We start from the raw sequence: 18425 nt of genomic DNA, 5'->3' as shown, positions 1-18425 counted from the left end.
GTGCTCGACTTGGAGGTATTATCAGAGCCCATTTATGGAGAGCTGGTCCAGTCGCTATCAACTCCATTGTACCTGCAGTTCCTGTTGCAGTTCCACTAGGGGCGATCACGAGCAAGTGATCAAACAATGGGGGTCTATGGGGCTAGACGGCTAAATTGGTCTGTTTCACCTGATTAAAATATCGAAGATTGGATTTTAGTTCTTGCAAGCTCAATATGGGTTATAGGTCGAAAGTTGAATGAACAATTACTTATGGCCCTTTGGTTTCTCACAGGCTTGGTCGTTGTTGCCCATAACACACTAGCATCCTGCTAATGAATGACGTCATTGACACGTTTGAAAGGCTTTTTAGAACAATTAAGGGACTTAAAAAATCTAATACTCAGCCGTGTATATTTTCTTTGACCCCCTTTCACATACACGGTTTTATGAACCTCAACCCCTTCTGACCTCTTCAGGAACATCTTTAGCATTTTTGAGCATTCCAGTCTGGAGAAAATCGACTTTATATCAGGCGTGCCCCTCTTGTTTATTCTGCTGATGTTGGCCGGTTGCTACGTACGCTCTACCTTGACAACACAGCTGAACCAACGGCACTTCTGCTTTCACTTCGCGGCCCTCTATCGGCTATAACCGCACTATGTAACTTTACTAGGTGGGGTAGTGTATCTGTAGTTTGATGAAATGAGACATCAGAAACTACAAATTTTACTTGCTTCAATGTCGCAATACATCATACTTTCATAAATTCATGCAACATATTCTACCTTGTCTGTGATTTGCTGGATAAACAAATAGCGTGTGTGAGACAGAGGATAAGTGCTTTAGTGTTGCTTTAAGGATCTATGATGGTGCTCGAGATGTAACTAGCGGTTTTGTGGCAGAAACATGTGAGGACCTCGTCAAAATAGCTGGTAGGCCTACTGCTAGGACCAAGTTATTTTAATACGTAAAAGTGTCAAATGCAGCCATATTTATTTTCCTTTGGAAATATGTCACCTTTTTCAGCCCTTGTGAGTGTGCAGGTATGATGAAGTGATTATCCCCCACCCACCCATTTCCGCCAGCTAACCACACGCACACACACACACACACAGGAAATGCGCTGCACATATAAACTGAGAGTGTGTGGTCAGGATGCCACTCTCACTCAGACAGGGCGTGAGCTACAGTAACATGGAGCTGCAGGTAAGGCACGACTTATAGTTTAGACTATAGATATAAATACGTATGGCTATGGTTTAGAATATAGATATATATACGTATATATGTCTATGGTTTAGACTATAGATATATATTATACGTATATACAGTATGTCTATGGTTTAGACTATAGAGTCTCTTTATTCTCTTCTCTATCCAGACACTCTCTCACTGGCTTCTGGCCTCTAATTGTTGATTGTGTGTGTTTTCCATTCTGGTTCTGTGATCTGACCCTATTTTCCTGCTGCTGGTAGACACCAGTTAGCGGTGGCGTTGGCATACTTCACAGAGTCAGAGACGGGAAGCATCACTATGAAGTGGACACTGTTTTTAATGAGAACAGAGAGTTCTTCACAAGGTGGGGACAAATAATAATGTATCTGCTCCCTCATATGCATAAGTGGCTTTGAAAACATACATTGGAAACTGATTTGTAGGCCTTACTCTGATTCTGCTATATATCTACTGCATGTCACATGAAAGTATTTGGCATTAAAGGGATAGTTCGGGTTTTAAGACACGAAGTTATATGGGTTCCCCGTCAGCAACGTTGTGCATCAGCACTGACTTACCCCGCAACAGCGTCCTGTGAGCCGAGATCCAGCCGGTTTTTGATGCTGAAGAAAGTAGTCCGGCAAGTTTCTGGGGTCACGAAAGTAAAGTGTTTTTCTTCTCAAAACCATATGCGTTCAAAAGAGTGATATATTTGCACCACAAAAACATTGTCCAGGAAAAATTCAAACCTCGTTATCACTTACTTATTTTTCGTGATTCCTATCACTGCGCGCTACTGACAGCTGGACAACGTTTTTGTGGTGCAAATATATCACTCTGTTGAACGCATATGGTTTTGAGAAGAAAAACACTTTACTTTCGTGACCCCAGAAACTTGCTGAAGAAAATAGTCCGGCATCAAAAACGATCAAAAACCGGCTGGATCTCGGCTCACAGGACGCTGTCGGGGGGTAAGTCAGTGCTGATGCACAACGTTGCTGACAGGGAACCCATATAACTTCGTGTCTTAAAACCCGAACTATCCCTTTAATGTGAAATTTTAACATGATGGCATGTTTAAATATGAATTGCTTCTCATCCAGACAAGGAGATCAGCTCTTGAAGATTAATGACTTGGACATGCAAGATTTAACTCCAAGAGAGTTTGCAGAGCTGTTGTCTTCAGGCAATCCTATGCTGGTAAGTGCTCTTAAGATTTTCACCAACTCACAGACTGTCACCTTCACACTTCACGGTGATGGATTCTGTACCTGATAACCTGACTACAGTCTATGTGCCCAAAATGTCATATATTCCCCAAACGAGCAATTGCATCACAACTTGACAAATGTGTGATTGTCATACAGCATTGTGGTTTGGTGAAAATGGAAGGGGGAGATTTGATACACACATCCACTCCTTCAAATGGGCAATACAAAAGCAGTGGGTTCTTTATAACCCAGAATGCTCTGAATGCTGGAAATAGGGGATTGGTGAGAATAGCAGCTGGCCTACTGGTTAGGGCTTCCAGCTTGTAACTGGAGGCTTGCCGGTTCAATCCCTGACTAGTCCACGGCTGAAGAGCCCTTGAGCAAGGCACCTAACCCCTCACACACACACACACACACACATTTGAGCAAGGCACCTACTGTAACCCTTCACTGCTTGTGACAGAGCGCACCGCGTCTGTCACGCAAGCGGGCGCATTCCCGCCAGTAAGAACAATGAGAACGGGGTTTGCACTTGAACGCAGACATTAGTATACACATACAGGAGAAATTAAATAAATGATGTAATGCATATGTAGGAAAATATGGAATAACTATGTATTATGTCGTGGTACAATGCGAAGGAATATTGGTTAGGCCGTGCGCTAAACATGGCATGAGCGGCTGATGCAAGGCATAATGTCGAGGTAGTTGTGGCGGGTTTCGTGTGCGCACAATTTAACATCTTAAATGAAACTGTTGCGACTGTGCCAATGTTTGTCTGTGTATTGTGTATTGTCTATTCTAGTGTGTATTGTTGTCCTTACCTGATGTCTACCTGTCTTCCGGGGTGCGACAAGAGTGTCGGAGGTGAGACCCAGTTAAAGGGACGGGGCGCGCTCCCATAAGGGAAGCGCTCATGGAGACAGGGGTGTTTCTGTAGTTTTGTTTTATTTGTTATTTTGGGGAACTGTAGCGAAGAGGTTATGATTACTTAATGAATGTTGTCAGGTAATGTGTTGCGCTCCATAGTATCTAGCCTAGAGGATATGTGGGTGCGTTAATTGATTGATTGCTGTGTTTGGTTCGCGCCAATAGGATAAAACAGTATTGGGCGCTTCATTCGGGAGATGGGCCTCTGCCGTGAGAGGGCACATTGTCTCGGTCAGTATGGGTACGTAAAGGGCCTATAGCTTTAGTGGGCATTGTCCCATGTTTGTGTTTTTCGCTTTGATAAGTGTTTTTCTTTTGTTTGTTATGTCATGTCTAAACCTACCGGTAGCTTATAATAAAAAAAAGTTTTCTTCTACTTTGGCATCTCTCGACCTGAGTCTCTACATCTGCACGGACACATTATTACACTGCTCCTCGAGCACTGCTGTATGGCAGCTCACTGCTCCGGGTTAGTGTGTGCTTCACCTCACTATGTGTTCACTGTGTGCTGTGTGTGATCACTAATTCACGGATGCAGAGACCAAATTCCTTGTGTACGCAAGTACACATGGCCATTAAGCCTGATTTGATTTGATTTGATAGCTGAGGGTCATTTGTGAGAGTTGACTAGAGTTGATGTTGAATTCCTTCTTGCCATCAGAGAATCCACCATGCTGGGGTGGAGCATCCTAAGAAAGCTCCTGAGAAAACAGGAGACTTCTGGTCTGTCTTTAAGGAGGACACAGTCCTGACCTTCTCCATGGACATGGCCGTGGAGCCAGACTTGCAGGGAGAGAGCGATGGCTGTGACCAGGATGAGCTGGAGGTTGGTCTGCTGGTGGAGCTGTTGGGCCCCTGCGTGGAGATGGTGTTGGGTCGGGGGTGTGGACATGGCGAGAGCTGCCAGGCCTGTGTAGTAGTGATGTCCAAGGCTGCCCGGGTTGAAGCTGGTGAGACTGTTTTTATTCTCTGCTTCAGGCCCTTTGTGAAAAATGTTAAATAGCTAAAACTTGTTGCATTTGGAGTGACAAGTGGTTTGTGTGCACTTTCTTTTTAGTAAAACCCTGTGATTTAAAAAAAAACAACGAAGTCAATAACAAGGCCATCCGGAGCTTACATCAAGGGTTTCTAAGTCACCAAACAAACAAGGCTATTTTGAAGAGAAGAAAAGGTTTGTACCAAATATTTACTTTTGGGATTTGTTGAATGTTTTGATAACCATATGTTGGATATTTAAAATAATTTCATATCCATAATTTGCTTTACCCTCTCAGAAAATATAACCATTTACTACTACGAGTCAATAGACAGCTCAGATAAAGGAATTCCGGTTGTGTTGAACTTTACGGGCACTAAGAAGTTCCTGCAATGCTCCAGAACTGATGATGGTGTACATTTGAGTGTTGTGGTAAGTCATCAAACTCATGCCCATATATAATTTGAATTTTCTTGAATATCCCATTGGGGATCAATAAAGAATCTATCTATCTATCTATCTATCTATTTACATATTATCTATTTATAAGCTATGAGCTACACCCTACTAAGCTACAGTACGACATAATGAAAATACCCCTAGAGTCAGCGAGAGTGGGGGCGGCAGATGACTCACCTGTGTTGGATTTGGTTACTGACCCTGGAACGAATTTGATTACGAGTAAGGAAAGCATGTCTGTGGAAGCCGCTAGTTCAGAGAAAGTTGATAAGAAGTTGCAGGTGTGTGTGTGTGGGTGGCAGAAGGTTACAAGTCTAAAGGGCCTGAAAATCCATCAAGGGAAAAAGAAGTGCTTGGTAGAGGGAACGCAGGGTCCCCGCATTGATAGTTACTTCTTGAGAAGTGTATCAAGTCAGTCGGTTCAAGTTCAGCGACAGGAAGTAATCCACAGTTCGCAGGACATCAGCACCCCTGTTGTTGAGGAAGGTTTGAGCACTGAGGCAGAAAGAGTGACCAGGCAGCCAAGGAGGGAGAAGATTAATGGTCATAGACTTGGGGTTAGGTGGCCAGGTGCAGCAGATGGTAGACTATGGGAGGATGTTAATAGTGATCTTGTCAGCATCCTGGGGCAGCTTAAGGGGACAGCTGAAAGTAAATTAGAGAAAATGGGAGACATTATCTATAGCGTGTACAAAGACGGGGAGAGGTTCAGAGAGATGGTGCTTCCCGCTGATATCCCGCCTATTGGTGATGTAAGTAGCCAGTGTGATGACAGTCCACCAAGGTGGAAGGAGGTGCAAGAAGTGATTAAGCATGCAAGGGCCTCTTCGGCCCCGGGACCTAATGGGGTGCCCTACCGACTGTATAAGAGTGCACCAGGTGTTTTGAGATTTCTGTGGCAGTTAATGAAAGTAGTTTGGAAAAAAACAGTGTATTCCTAAGGCTTGGCGTAGGGCTGGGGGAATATTTATTCCTAAAGAAAAGGATGCAGTGGAGATTAATCAATTTAGACCAATTAGCTTACTGAATGTTGAAGGGAAGGTTTTCTTTAGTTTTGTGGCACGGAGGCTGACAAGTTATCTTGAAAGGAATAAGCCAATTGATACCTCGGTGCAAAAGGCTGGAATCCCTGGCTTCTCCGGGTGCTTAGAGCATACCAGCATGATTTGGCACCAAATTCAGTTAGCGAAGCGTGAGAGGAGAGACCTGCATGTTGTGTTCTTGGATTTGGCTAATGCTTTTGGATCAGTACCGCATAGTCTGTTGTGGGAGGCCTTTGACTACTTTAGAATTCCAGGTAGCATTAAAAGCCTAGTGAAAGCATACTTTTTGGATATTCAACTATGTTTTACTACTTCGGAGTACACCACAGGGTGGCAGCAGCTTGAGATAGGGATTATGGCGGGATGTACCATCTCCCCACTTGCTTTTACAATGGCAATGGAGGTCATTATTAGGGCATCAAAATGGGTAGTGGGTGGGGAGAGATTGCAGGGAGGGCTACGCCTCCCCCCAGTTAGGGCTTTCATGGACGACATGACAACTATGACGTCTACCGTCCCATGCACCAACAGGTTATTGGATAAGCTAAATAGCAATCTGCAGTGGGCTAGAATGAAGGTGAAGCCTAGTAAGTCTAGGAGTCTCTCAATTGTCAAAGGGAAGGTAGTAGATAAGAAGTTTGTTATTGATAAGGAGGTGATGCCCACAGTTATGGATAAGCCAGTGAAGAGTTTGGGAAGATGGTATGATGCAAGCCTTAATGATAAGGTACAGGTTGAAGAATTAAGACAGGTCACTAGGCAAGGTATTACAAAAATTGACAAGTCAGGACTACCAGGTAAGCTTAAGTTGTGGTGCTTGCAGTTTGGCTTATTGCCCCGGCTAATGTGGCCATTGACAGTCTATGAAGTTCCTCTGTCAAAGGTTGAAAGGTTAGAAAAAATGATCAATTCCTTTGTGAGAAAATGGCTTGGAGTGCCTCGCTGCTTAAGCAGTGTAGCCTTGTACGGGAAGGGCATTGTAGAGTTGCCAATATCTAGTCTGACAGAAGAATTTAAGTGTGCTAAGGCTAGATTGGAAATGACTCTTACTCAGTCTAAGGACCCAGTGGTGAGGAAAGTTGCACCTACAGTTAAGGCAGGGAGGAAGTGGAACCCAGAGCAGGCAGTTAAGCAAGCTCAATCAGCATTGAGGCATAGAGACATAATGGGTCATGTGCAGCATGGGCGGGGGGGTCTAGGTTTAGACATAAGTAAACCTTTGTGGAGCAAGGCTTCTGCAGGAGAAAGGAGGAAAATGGTTGTGGAGGAAATGCATAGGCAGGAGGAGACTGTTAGATGTACCAAGGCAGTATCACAGGCAAGACAAGGGCAGTGGGTAAACTGGGAAGGGGTGGAAAAAAAGCAGATTAAATGGAAAGATCTATGGGGCATGGATGCTGGCAGGATTAGATTTATGTTAGGTGCTACATATGATGTGCTCCCATCTCCCAAGAACTTAAGTCAATGGTTTGGTGAGGATGATAAATGTACACTTTGTTCGTGTGTGGGCAGCCTCCACCATATCCTATCAGGGTGCAAGGTAAGCCTCACCCAGGGGCGCTATACATGGCGTCACGACCAAGTACTGAAATGCTTAGCAGCAGCAATTGAGGATAAGCGGAGAGAAGTTAATTCATTAGCAGCAAGTAAGGATGTTAAGCAAATTAACTTTGTACGTCAGGGGGGTCAACAGCGTTCCACGAAGGCCAGGTGTAAAAACGGCTCTTTGGTTAATGGAGCGGGGTGGGAAATGAAGGTTGATCTAGGCCAGCAGATGGCAGTACCTTCGCATATAGTGAGCACTAGGTTGAGACCGGACCTTCTTCTGTTCTCAGATAGAGATAAAGTGGTTTACATGGTCGAGTTAACTGTTCCTTGGGAAGACAGAGTAGAAGAGGCCAATCAGTTAAAGAGAGCAAAATACACTGAAATAGCAGAGGAGGCAGCGCAGCGAGGTTGGAGTGTGAGATTAAGGCCTATTGAAGTTGGTGCACGAGGGTTTGTGGCCAGATCTGCTATTGGCTTGCTGTCTGAGTTGGGCATTCGTGGACGAAGTCTAAGGCAAGTAGTTAGTAACATGTCTTTGGCAGCAGAACGAGCAAGTGAATGGTTGTGGGTAAGGAGAAACTCTACTTCCTGGGGTAAGGTAAGTTAGCTGGCTTATTTGTTTTGTGTTTGAGACACGGTGCCTAGGTTTATGGTTTTTAAGTGTATGGTTCAGTCCACACCGACGGGACGGACCATGCCTAGGTTAGTTAAGAGTATTTGGTTATTTTGTGATGGGGGTGGTAGCATGTAGCGCAAGCTAAGACAAGCAAGTTGGCTTGTTGCAATGTGGTAGTATGGAGGCAGCATGTGGTGGTAGCATGTAGCGTAACACAAGCTAAACTAGTGGTAGTATGGAGGCAGCATGTGGTGGTAGCATGTAGCGTAGCACAAGCTATACTAGCTGGTTTGTTTGTTGCAATGTGGTAGTATGGTGTGTTGGCTCCTTGCAATGTGGTAATATGGAGGCAGCATGAGGTGGTAGCATGTAGCTTAGCACAAGCTAAACTAGCTGGTTTGTTTGTTGCAATGTGGTAGTATGGTGGCAGCATGGAGGGGAGTGTCTCCAGGACGCTGGTTTCACTGTTAAGCCTTCATGAGGTGTCGTGGGCCTAACTTAACGAAACATCGGTGAATGAGGGTGCCCACTTGATAACTCCAATGACATGCTGTATACCATATACTGCTGTGGGATTGGCCATCTGTCTTGTGTTTGTGACCATTGGTTAACAGGTTGGTGGTTAGCCTGCTTCTTTAAGTTAATGTTGGACAGGGGCTTCTAAATGTGTGTTTGCCTTGGATTTTGGCACAAGGGATTTTAACATTTAATCCTGTGTATTAATGTAGCATAGACTGGTTCCAAGCATTCTCACCCTTCATTCACATTTATTTATTGATAATTGACATTAGGCTGATGTGAAAGCCTATTTGCATGTTTAAAATGTTAAAACCTTGGCTCTGAGTTGACATGTTATGAACATTGTGGCAGTAAATTATCAGCTTTTACAGAAGTCAAAGTCCAGCCCCTCACAGGAAAGTGTCATCATGACAACCAGATTTCAAGAAACTTTTCTGCCAATAGAGCTCGGGACTGTCGAGAGGAGGGGCGGGTCTGTCGAGCTCTATTGGCATCGTTCAAATGGCTCTGTACGCGTGGATAGTCCTTCAACCAATCAGACCAACGATCCGGTGCATCTTTTGGATAACCTAGTTTGTGATTGGACCCAAAGGGTGTGAACAGGAAGCAGGGGAGATAGATGTGCAGGTTTCCAGCCTGAGCTGGACATCCAAATTGGCCGGATTGTCAGGCAGGGTTCACCCAGCTAGATGGATGTATATTTTAGATGAGTCTTTATGAAAGTAGCCTTCAAGGTCATTCTGTGTGAAATCACCCAATTTCAGCAAAATTTGGCAGGTGACCCTCTCTGAAAAAATCACAGGTCTTTGTAGACCAAAACTATGCATAAATCTTAAATAGTATATCTGTATAACTGATCGTTGCAAAACTACAGCCCTTTGGAATTCCAAGTCATTTCAAGCATGGTGGTGAATAATCCTTTCTGTTCACCTACTACATTATTGGCTCTTTTGGTATTTCATACACATTACTGAAACTATGTGAGCAGAAGCACATTTTCCTGTTGAATTAAAGAGTGCAATCAGATCATACGTATCTTATGTAATTTCTCCTCTGCAAAGCCCTAAAAATGTCTATAAATTAATTATGTGAAAAGACATCATCGTCTTGGAGGGCTTCTCGTTCAAAAAGTATGTGACACAAATTCATCATTTTTTTTTTCCACTCACATACTGTATGGCCTATAAGGTTATGTCAATACATTAACTTTGGATGTTATCATTATCATATTGTCAGAGCTTTTTTAAAAAAAAGAAAAAAAAATTGGGCTCGATATTCAAAAAGCCCATTTTCATCTTCTCATTTCGCCATGTGGACAGCAGTGGCGATTCTAGAGAGTTGTAACAAGGGTGGCCCTAGTGGAGCACTGGTCAACTCAAGGGTGGCATCTAGATAAACAGGAACAGGCTCAAGTTGTTAAATTAGCACACATGCATGAGTAAAACCATGCACCAAAGACCATACTCTCACACAGGGCTGCCAAGCTTTACGCTTTGAGCGTGACAGTCACACAATTTGACCCATTCTCACACCACACGCCATACTTGACATTTCTCACGCTTATATTTCCCCATTCAGTACACTATATATTTTAAGTGGAAGTGAGAAATGTTTTTGGTTCTTAACCGGTTCTTAACTGGTCTGGTTTTGGAACCCATAATTTCACATGTTCATAAAGTTGTGACCAACTGTATATTTATTTAGGGCCCGAGCACCGAGGTGCGGCCACTGAAAGTGGCTGCACCGTAGGTGCAAGGCCCTATTGTTTTTGCTCAGATTATTATTATTAGGGCCCGAGCACCGAGGTGCGGCCACTGAAAGTGGCTGCACCGGAGGTGCAAGGCCCTATTGTTTTTGCTCAGATTATTATTATTATTATTATTATACTTCTATTCCTCTTACCCTTAACTTTTTCGCCCTTTTTCACCAACTTGACATGCACTAAAACTCTTGTAATTTGGCATCTAGATGTGGAATTGTTAACTGTACTTAGAGACAAAGGTTTGGCCTAGGGTGTGGCTCAGGGACTGTATAGCGCCACCTAGCGTGCTGTCTACTGTGGTTGACGCATACATTCACGGAAATGAACCAAATTTAGTGGACATGTGTGTTGTATTATTCTGAACAAGTTTTACATTTAAACTATATAGTGAATCTTAGAAGAATATTGAATTATGTGAGATTTTCTGATTTTTGCACATCATGTATTTTGAAATACTTCTCCTAGACGGTTTATCGAAATTATGTCATTTAAACACTAAAATGATCTTGAGGGGTGGCCTGAGAGGAATTGAGACCAGATTTTTGAATTTCAAAAGTATATTGAAATGGCGAAGGTTTGAATCTAGGTGTCTTATAAAAGAATCAAAAAGTTGGTGTTGTAGGCAGAAAACAGTGACTAATTTGGATGAAATTTGATGGAGTATTAGTTAGTGTGTTTGTAGTGACAGTCATATACAAAGTTTTGAATTTGGTGTTGTTTGTGTTTTTTAAAAGCGCATTAATGATTGTGGTGGACACAGTTTTAGCTAAAATATTTTTAAGCGAGTTGATGAATAATTATAATCATATCAACCTATGCTGCAATTTTGATTTCAACCATGTTAACAGAAAGTGAGATATTTAGGTTTATTAGGTTTTTATAGGTCTGTTTCCCTAGCCGCGCATGGTCTTGCTCCCTCACTGTGGCTCACCCACTCTCCCCCTTCTTGTCTGTTTCCCTCCCCCCACAGTTCTTCCCACCCCTCCCCTCTCTCCCAGCTGGATGTCTCTCTAACCTCCCCCGCTTTCCACACAGAGACTCAGACACAGACACAGACACACACACACACACACACACACACACACACAGACACAGACACACACACACACACACACACACACACACACACAGAGTCAAGAATGACAGTGTGATGCAAAGTAAAAGGTAAAGAAAAGATCATGTGTATAAAGATTTTACTCAGGTTAAGTCATTTTTGTGATAGAATTGGGGACTGACTAAGTCAGACCCAAGTTCTAATCCTCATAAAAATGCTTGGTTTGAATGGCATGTAATAACCAGAATACAGTAAAGTCATGTATTTTGAAACACTAGTCCTAGACGGTTTATCGAATCAAACCAAGGGTTTATCAAATCATATCATATCAGCAGTAAAATGATCTTGAGGGGTTGCCCAAGAGGAATTGTGAAGTATATTGAAATGGTGAATGTTTGAATTGGGGTGTCTTTTAAGACAGAAAATTGATGGGCCCAAGCACCTGTAGTCTGTGACCCAAATTTGGTGCGCTTGTGTGTTGCTACCTCTAGACTGAGACAGAGCCCTGGCCTAGGGTGTGGCTTAGGAACTCCTGGTCACTCACTCACTCACTCACTCACACACACACACACACACACACACACTCTCACTCACACACACACACACTCTCCTCACTCACTCACTCACTCACTCAATCACACACACACACACACACACACACACACACACACACACACACTCACTCACACACATACACACTCTCCGCACTCACTCACTCACTCACTCACTCAATCACACACACACACACACACACACACACACACACACACACACACACACACACACACACACACACACACACACACACACACACACACACACACACACACACACACACACACAACCCCCCCCCCCCCCCCACCCCCGTTGAGGCAGCCGTGGCCTACTGGTTAGGGCTTGGGGCTTGTAACAGGAGGGTTGCCGGTTCAATCCCCAACCAGTCCACCACTAAAGTGGTTCTTATCCTCACAAAAATGCTTGGTTGGAATAGCATGTAATAACCAGAATACAGAAAAGTCAAACAATCATGACTTAGTTACGTTTTGTTTACATCAAGACACACACACAAACAGCAACAGGTTTTATGAATTCAATGATCTGAAGCAAAGATATTGATGTAAGCCTTACAGATGCATGATTTACAGTACACCATATCAACACACTGGTTATCATCTCAAATTTGGACTACAAATATGGATACAGAGATAGAGCTCTGGCCTATGGTGTGGCTTAGGGGCTCTATAGCGCCACGTAGCGCGTTGTGTACTGTGGTTGACTCATATATTCATGAAAATGAACCAAATTTAGTGGGCATGTGTGTTATTGCTACCACTAGTCAGAGACAGAGCTCTGGCTTAGAGTGTGGCTTAGGGACTCTAGAGCGCCACCTAGCGCATTGTCTGTTGTGGTTGACACATACATTCACGAAAATGAACCAAATTTGGTGGGCATGTGTGTTATTGCTATAGCTATTCAGAGACAGCGCTTCTGGCCAAGGGTGTCTTAGGGACTGTATAACGCCACCTAGCGCATTGTCTGTTGTGGTTGACACACACATTCGCGAAAATGAACCAAATTTGGTGGGCTTGTGCGTTATTGCTATCGATAGTCAGAGATAGAGCTCTGGCCTGGGGTGTGGCTTAGGGACTCTATAGCGCCACCTAGCGTGTTGTCTGTTGTGGTTGACACATACATTCAGGAAAATTGACCAAATTTGGTGGGCATGTGTGTTGCTCATGCACATGCCCACCAACACGTACATGTTGCTTTGTTAGATTCCGAAATGTCACCGGTCTCCGCACCGCAGGTGCTCGGGCCCGCCATCGCCGCTTGCGGCTATATTTTTTCTTCTTCTTCTTCTTCCGTCTTACCTGTTTTTTTTTTTACACCAACTTGGCATGCTCTAAAACTCTTGTAATTTGGCAGCCATTTGTAGAATTGCAATCGAAACTCAGAGACAGAGCTTTGGCCTAGGGTGTGGCTCAGGGACTCTATAGCGCCACCTAGCGCGGTTTCTGTTGTGGTTGACACATACATTCACGGAAATGAACCAAATTTGGTGGACATGTGTGTTGTATGAATCTGAACAAGTTTTACATTTAAACAATATAGTAAATCTTAGAAGAATTTGAGTTATGATTATGATTATGATTTTTGCACATCATGTATTTTGAAACACTTCTCCTAGACGGTTTATCGAAATCATGTCATATAAGCACTAAAATGATCTTGAGGGGTTGCCCGAGAGGAATTGCGACCAGATTTTTGAATTTCAAAAGTATATCGAAATGGCGAAGGTTTGAATTATGGTGTTTTATTAAGAAACAGGAAGTTGGTGTTATAGGCAGAAAAAAGGTTAGGAATTGTATGTAATTTGGCAGCTACATGTGGAATTGCTTCTGCTAGTCAGAGACAGGGCTCTGGCCTAAGGTGTGGCTTTGGGACTCTATAGCGCCACCTAGCAGCACGTTATCTGTTGTGGTTGACACAAACATTCACGAAAATGAACCAAATTTGGTGGACTTGTGTGTTATTGCTGTGGCTAGTCAGAGACAGAGCTTTGGCCTAGGGTGTGGCATAGGGCCTCTATAGCGCCACCTAGCAGCACGTAATCTGTTGTGGTTGACACAAACATTCACGAAAATGAACTAAATTTGGTGGGCATGTGTGTTATTGCTATTGCTAGTCAGAGACAGAGCTCTAGCCAAGGGTGTGGCTTAGGGACTCTATAGCGCCACCTAGCATATAGGCTGTTGTAGTTGTCACATACATTCACGAAAATTAATCAAATGTGGTGGGCTTGTGTGTTATTGCTACCACTAGTCAGAGACAGAGCTCTGGCCTAGAGTGTGGCTTAGGGACTCTAGAGCGCCACCTAGCGCATTGTCTGTTGTGGTTGACACATACATTCACGAAAATGAACCAAATTTGGTGGGCATGTGTGTTATTGCTATTGCTAGTCAGAGACAGAGCTCTAGCCAAGGGTGTGGCTTAGGGACTCTATAGCGCCACCTAGCATATAGGCTGTTGTAGTTGTCACATACATTCACGAAAATTAATCAAATGTGGTGGGCTTGTGTGTTATTGCTACCACTAGTCAGAGACAGAGCTCTTGCCTAGAGTGTGGCTTAGGGACTCTAGAGCGCCACCTAGCAGCACATTATATTTTGTGGTTGACACGTACATTCACCAAAATGAACCAAATATGGTGGACTTGTGTGTTATTGCTATGGCTAGTCAGAGACAGAGCTTTGGCAGAGGGTGTGGCGTAGGGACTCTATAGCGCCACCTAGTGCGTTGTCTGTTGTGGTTGACACAAACATTCACCAAAATGAACCAAATTTTATGGGCATGTGTGTTATTGCTATAGTTATTCAGAGACAGAGCTCTGGCCTCGGGTGTGGCTTAAGGACTCTATAGCGCCACCTAGTGCATTGTCTGTTGTGGTTGACACATACATTCACAAAAATGAACCAAATTTGGTTGGCATATGTGTTATTGCTATAGCTATTCAGAGACAGCACTCTGGCCAAGGGTGTCTTCGGGACTGTATAACGCCACCTAGCGCATTGTTTGTTGTGGTTGACACACACATTCACGAAAATGAACCAAATTTGGTGGGCTTGTGCGTTATTGCTATCGATAGTCAGAGATAGAGCTCTGCCCTAGGGTGTGGCTTAGGGACTCTATAGCGCCACCTAGCGCATTGTCTGTGTACGTTCACCCAAATTAACCAAATTTGGTGGGCATGTGTGTTATTGCTATAGTTATTCAGAGACAGAGCTCTGGCCTCGGGTGTGGCTTAGGGACTCTATAGCGCCACCTAGTGCATTGTCTGTTGTGGTTGACACATACATTCACAAAAATGAACCAAATTTGGTTGGCATGTGTTATTGCTATAGCTATTCAGAGACAGCACTCTGGCCAAGGGTGTCTTCGGGACTGTATAACACCACCTAGCGCATTGTCTGTTGTGGTTGACACACACATTCACGAAAATGAACCAAATTTGGTGGGCTTGTGCGTTATTGCTATCGATAGTCAGAGATAGAGCTCTGGCCTAGGGTGTGGCTTAGGAACTCTATAGCGCCACCTAGCGTGTTGTCTTTTGTGGTTGACACATACATTCAGGAAAATTGACCAAATTTGGTGGGCATGTGTGTTGCTCATGCACATGCCCACCAACACGCACATGTTGCTTTGTTAGATTCCGAAATGTCACATGTCTCCGCACCGCAGGTGCTCGGGCCCGCCATCGCCGCTTGCGGCTATATTTTATAAGTGAATTTTCTCTTACTTCAAATATTGGGTTGCAGCCAACTTGTTTAACATGATATCTTAAAATTATGCATACTTTTATCAAATTAGCTCCCTAAAATTATATCTAACATGACCTGTCACATAAACATTGTCTATGTCCATGCCATGGCAATGACTGACATAGGCTACGAATAAAGTTAACGGGTCAATATTAGACCTGATCAGGTAGCATTTTAAATTGGCGATTTTTTATTTATTTTTAGACAAGCTCCGCGACCCATCACTCAGATCAGTACCACAACCCACTTTTGGGTTCCGACCCACCAGTTAAGAAACACTGCATAAGCTATGTAAACTTTCCACAATGTCAATATTATATTAGGGCAGTAGACTATTTATAATACAACATATACTCAGTGTTGGCTGAGTAGGTAGAATTGGCAGGTATAAAAATGTGCCTACATGATGTAATTCCACAGTCGTGGTTTTGTGTGTGTGTGATAAGATACTGTAAATGGGCACCGGCAGATGTGATAGGTAAATACTGTATATGTTTGCGTGTTAGTGCAAGCAGTAGCCTGTAGGCCTATTGTAAACTCAAATGCTAAAAACAATAAGCCATGTAGCCTATAACTGCAAGCATATTTGCTAGATTGCTTATATTCCTGAACCCTGATATTTCAAACTAGACTGCTGCAAGTGCATCAAGAAATGTCTCGCCTTTGACTGTTAATGGCGAATCATAGGATTTTGGGGTGGCACCTGGGGTGGCCAATTGAATCTCAAGGGTGGCCTGTGCCACCCGAAGCCACCCCTCTGGCTACGCCCCTGGTGGACAGTTAACATGTGGACAGTATATATATTCACCATGTGGACAGTTAACATGTGGACAGTATATACAGTATATATTCACCATGTGGACAGTTAACATGTGGACAGTATATATATTCACCATGTGGACAGTTAACATGTGGACAGTATATACAGTATATATTCACCATGTGGACAGTTAACATGTGGACAGTATATATATATATTCACCATGTGGACAGTTAACATGTGGACAGTATATATATATATATATATATTCACCATGTGGACAGTTAACATGTGGACAGTATATACATATATATTCACCATGTGGACAGTTAACATGTGGACAGTATATACAGTATATATATATATATATATATATTCACCATGTGGACAGTTAACATGTGGACAGTATATACATATATATTCACCATGTGGACAGTTAACATGTGGACAGTATATATATATATATATATATTCACCATGTGGACAGTTAACATGTGGACAGTATATACATATATATTCACCATGTGGACGGTTAACATGTGGACAGTATATACATATATATTCACCATGTGGACAGTTAACATGTGGACAGTATATATATATATATATATTCACCATGTGGACAGTTAACATGTGGACAGTATATACAGTATATATATATATATATATATATTCACCATGTGGACAGTTAACATGTGGACAGTATATACATATATATTCACCATGTGGACAGTTAACATGTGGACAGTATATATATATATATATATATTCACCATGTGGACAGTTAACATGTGGACAGTATATATATATATATTCACCATGTGGACAGTTAACATGTGGACAGTATATACAGTGTATATATATATATATATATATATATACAGTATATATGGACAGTATATACAGTATATATATATATATTTTAATTTGACCATATATCATTCTGTATATATCATTTTCAGAGCTTTGCAGAGGGGAAATTACACAAGATACGTCTGATCTGATTGGATGTTTTAATTCAACAGAAAAAAATATTTTTCACCTCCTATTCACATATTTCACTAAAGTGTGTGACATACCGAAAGAGCCATTAATGTTGCAAGTTGAACAAAAAGGATCTTTCACCACAATGCTTAAAATGACTTGAAGCTTCAAAGGACTGTAGTTTGGGAACCATTATACAGATCTACTATTTAAGATTTATGTATAGCTTTGGTCTACAAACGCCTGTGTTGTTCAGATTTGTTTTGCAGAGGGTCACCTGTCAGGCAGTGGGTGATTGGACACAGAATGACCCTTTATGGTTTCGAATGCCATATTTCATGCCATGGGTTGCTTTTCTAGTTTATTAGGTGCCAGGCACTTCAGTTAGAGCATCCTGATAAATGTGTCATAATAACTGACAGACAACTACTTGCAGTATAACTTTATGTTTTTATTTGATCCACAGGAATGCAAGACAGACCTGGAGTTTATCTGTAAGGGCGATAATGAGATGGCATTTGTCTTCTTCATGATAGCGAACACAAGTGAAGAGCATACTTTTGAGTCAGCAAACTGTGAGGGGATGTTTGTTAAAGCCACTTCAGAGCACACAGTGGATGCAGCAGAGAAAGTAGAGCCAATGGACTCATTGTACTTCTTAATTATGAACGTCTAAATGCTAAAAAAAGGAGGATACTAAAAGAGGAGTACTTAAAAACATACTCATGAATATTTGCTATTAACAAGGCTATAGAAAATGTGCCGTACATGCAGTTGCCAGTCAAAGCTGAATTGTACAGCTTACAACATCGTCTTCCTTTTAACTTATTTTATTTCAGCACTCAATTAATCACCAGTCAGAAACAAGAGTAAGCTCTTTATTTATGGATGTACGCATCATTTGAAAGCTTCTGACATCTTTCAGTTATAAACACATTACCATTGTTGTTATATTAACTTCATAGATTACTTTCTTTTACTTTATTAATTTCACCATGTTTCTCAATATTTGACAATGTGCCTTTATTATTCAAATAAAAACAAACG

General features: G+C 42.5%; 1 protein-coding gene across 1 annotated transcript; it reads left to right on the top strand.

The window, feature by feature from the left end:
- Positions 1 to 1161: 1161 nt before the first annotated feature.
- Positions 1162 to 18412, top strand: LOC134071176 (uncharacterized). The gene is made up of 7 exons (XM_062527797.1): positions 1162 to 1188; positions 1458 to 1561; positions 2301 to 2397; positions 4000 to 4288; positions 4396 to 4509; positions 4613 to 4746; positions 17845 to 18412. The coding sequence occupies exons 1-7, from the start codon at positions 1177 to 1179 to the stop codon at positions 18052 to 18054; spliced, it is 960 nt and encodes a 319-aa protein (XP_062383781.1). The 5' UTR covers positions 1162 to 1176; the 3' UTR covers positions 18055 to 18412.
- Positions 18413 to 18425: the final 13 nt, after the last annotated feature.

Source organism: Sardina pilchardus, chromosome 23 (assembly GCF_963854185.1).
Source record: "Sardina pilchardus chromosome 23, fSarPil1.1, whole genome shotgun sequence".
Lineage (NCBI taxonomy): Eukaryota > Metazoa > Chordata > Actinopteri > Clupeiformes > Clupeidae > Sardina > Sardina pilchardus.
The sequence above is the reverse complement of the archived record's forward strand: the minus strand, read 5'-3'. Positions and strand labels throughout refer to the sequence as shown.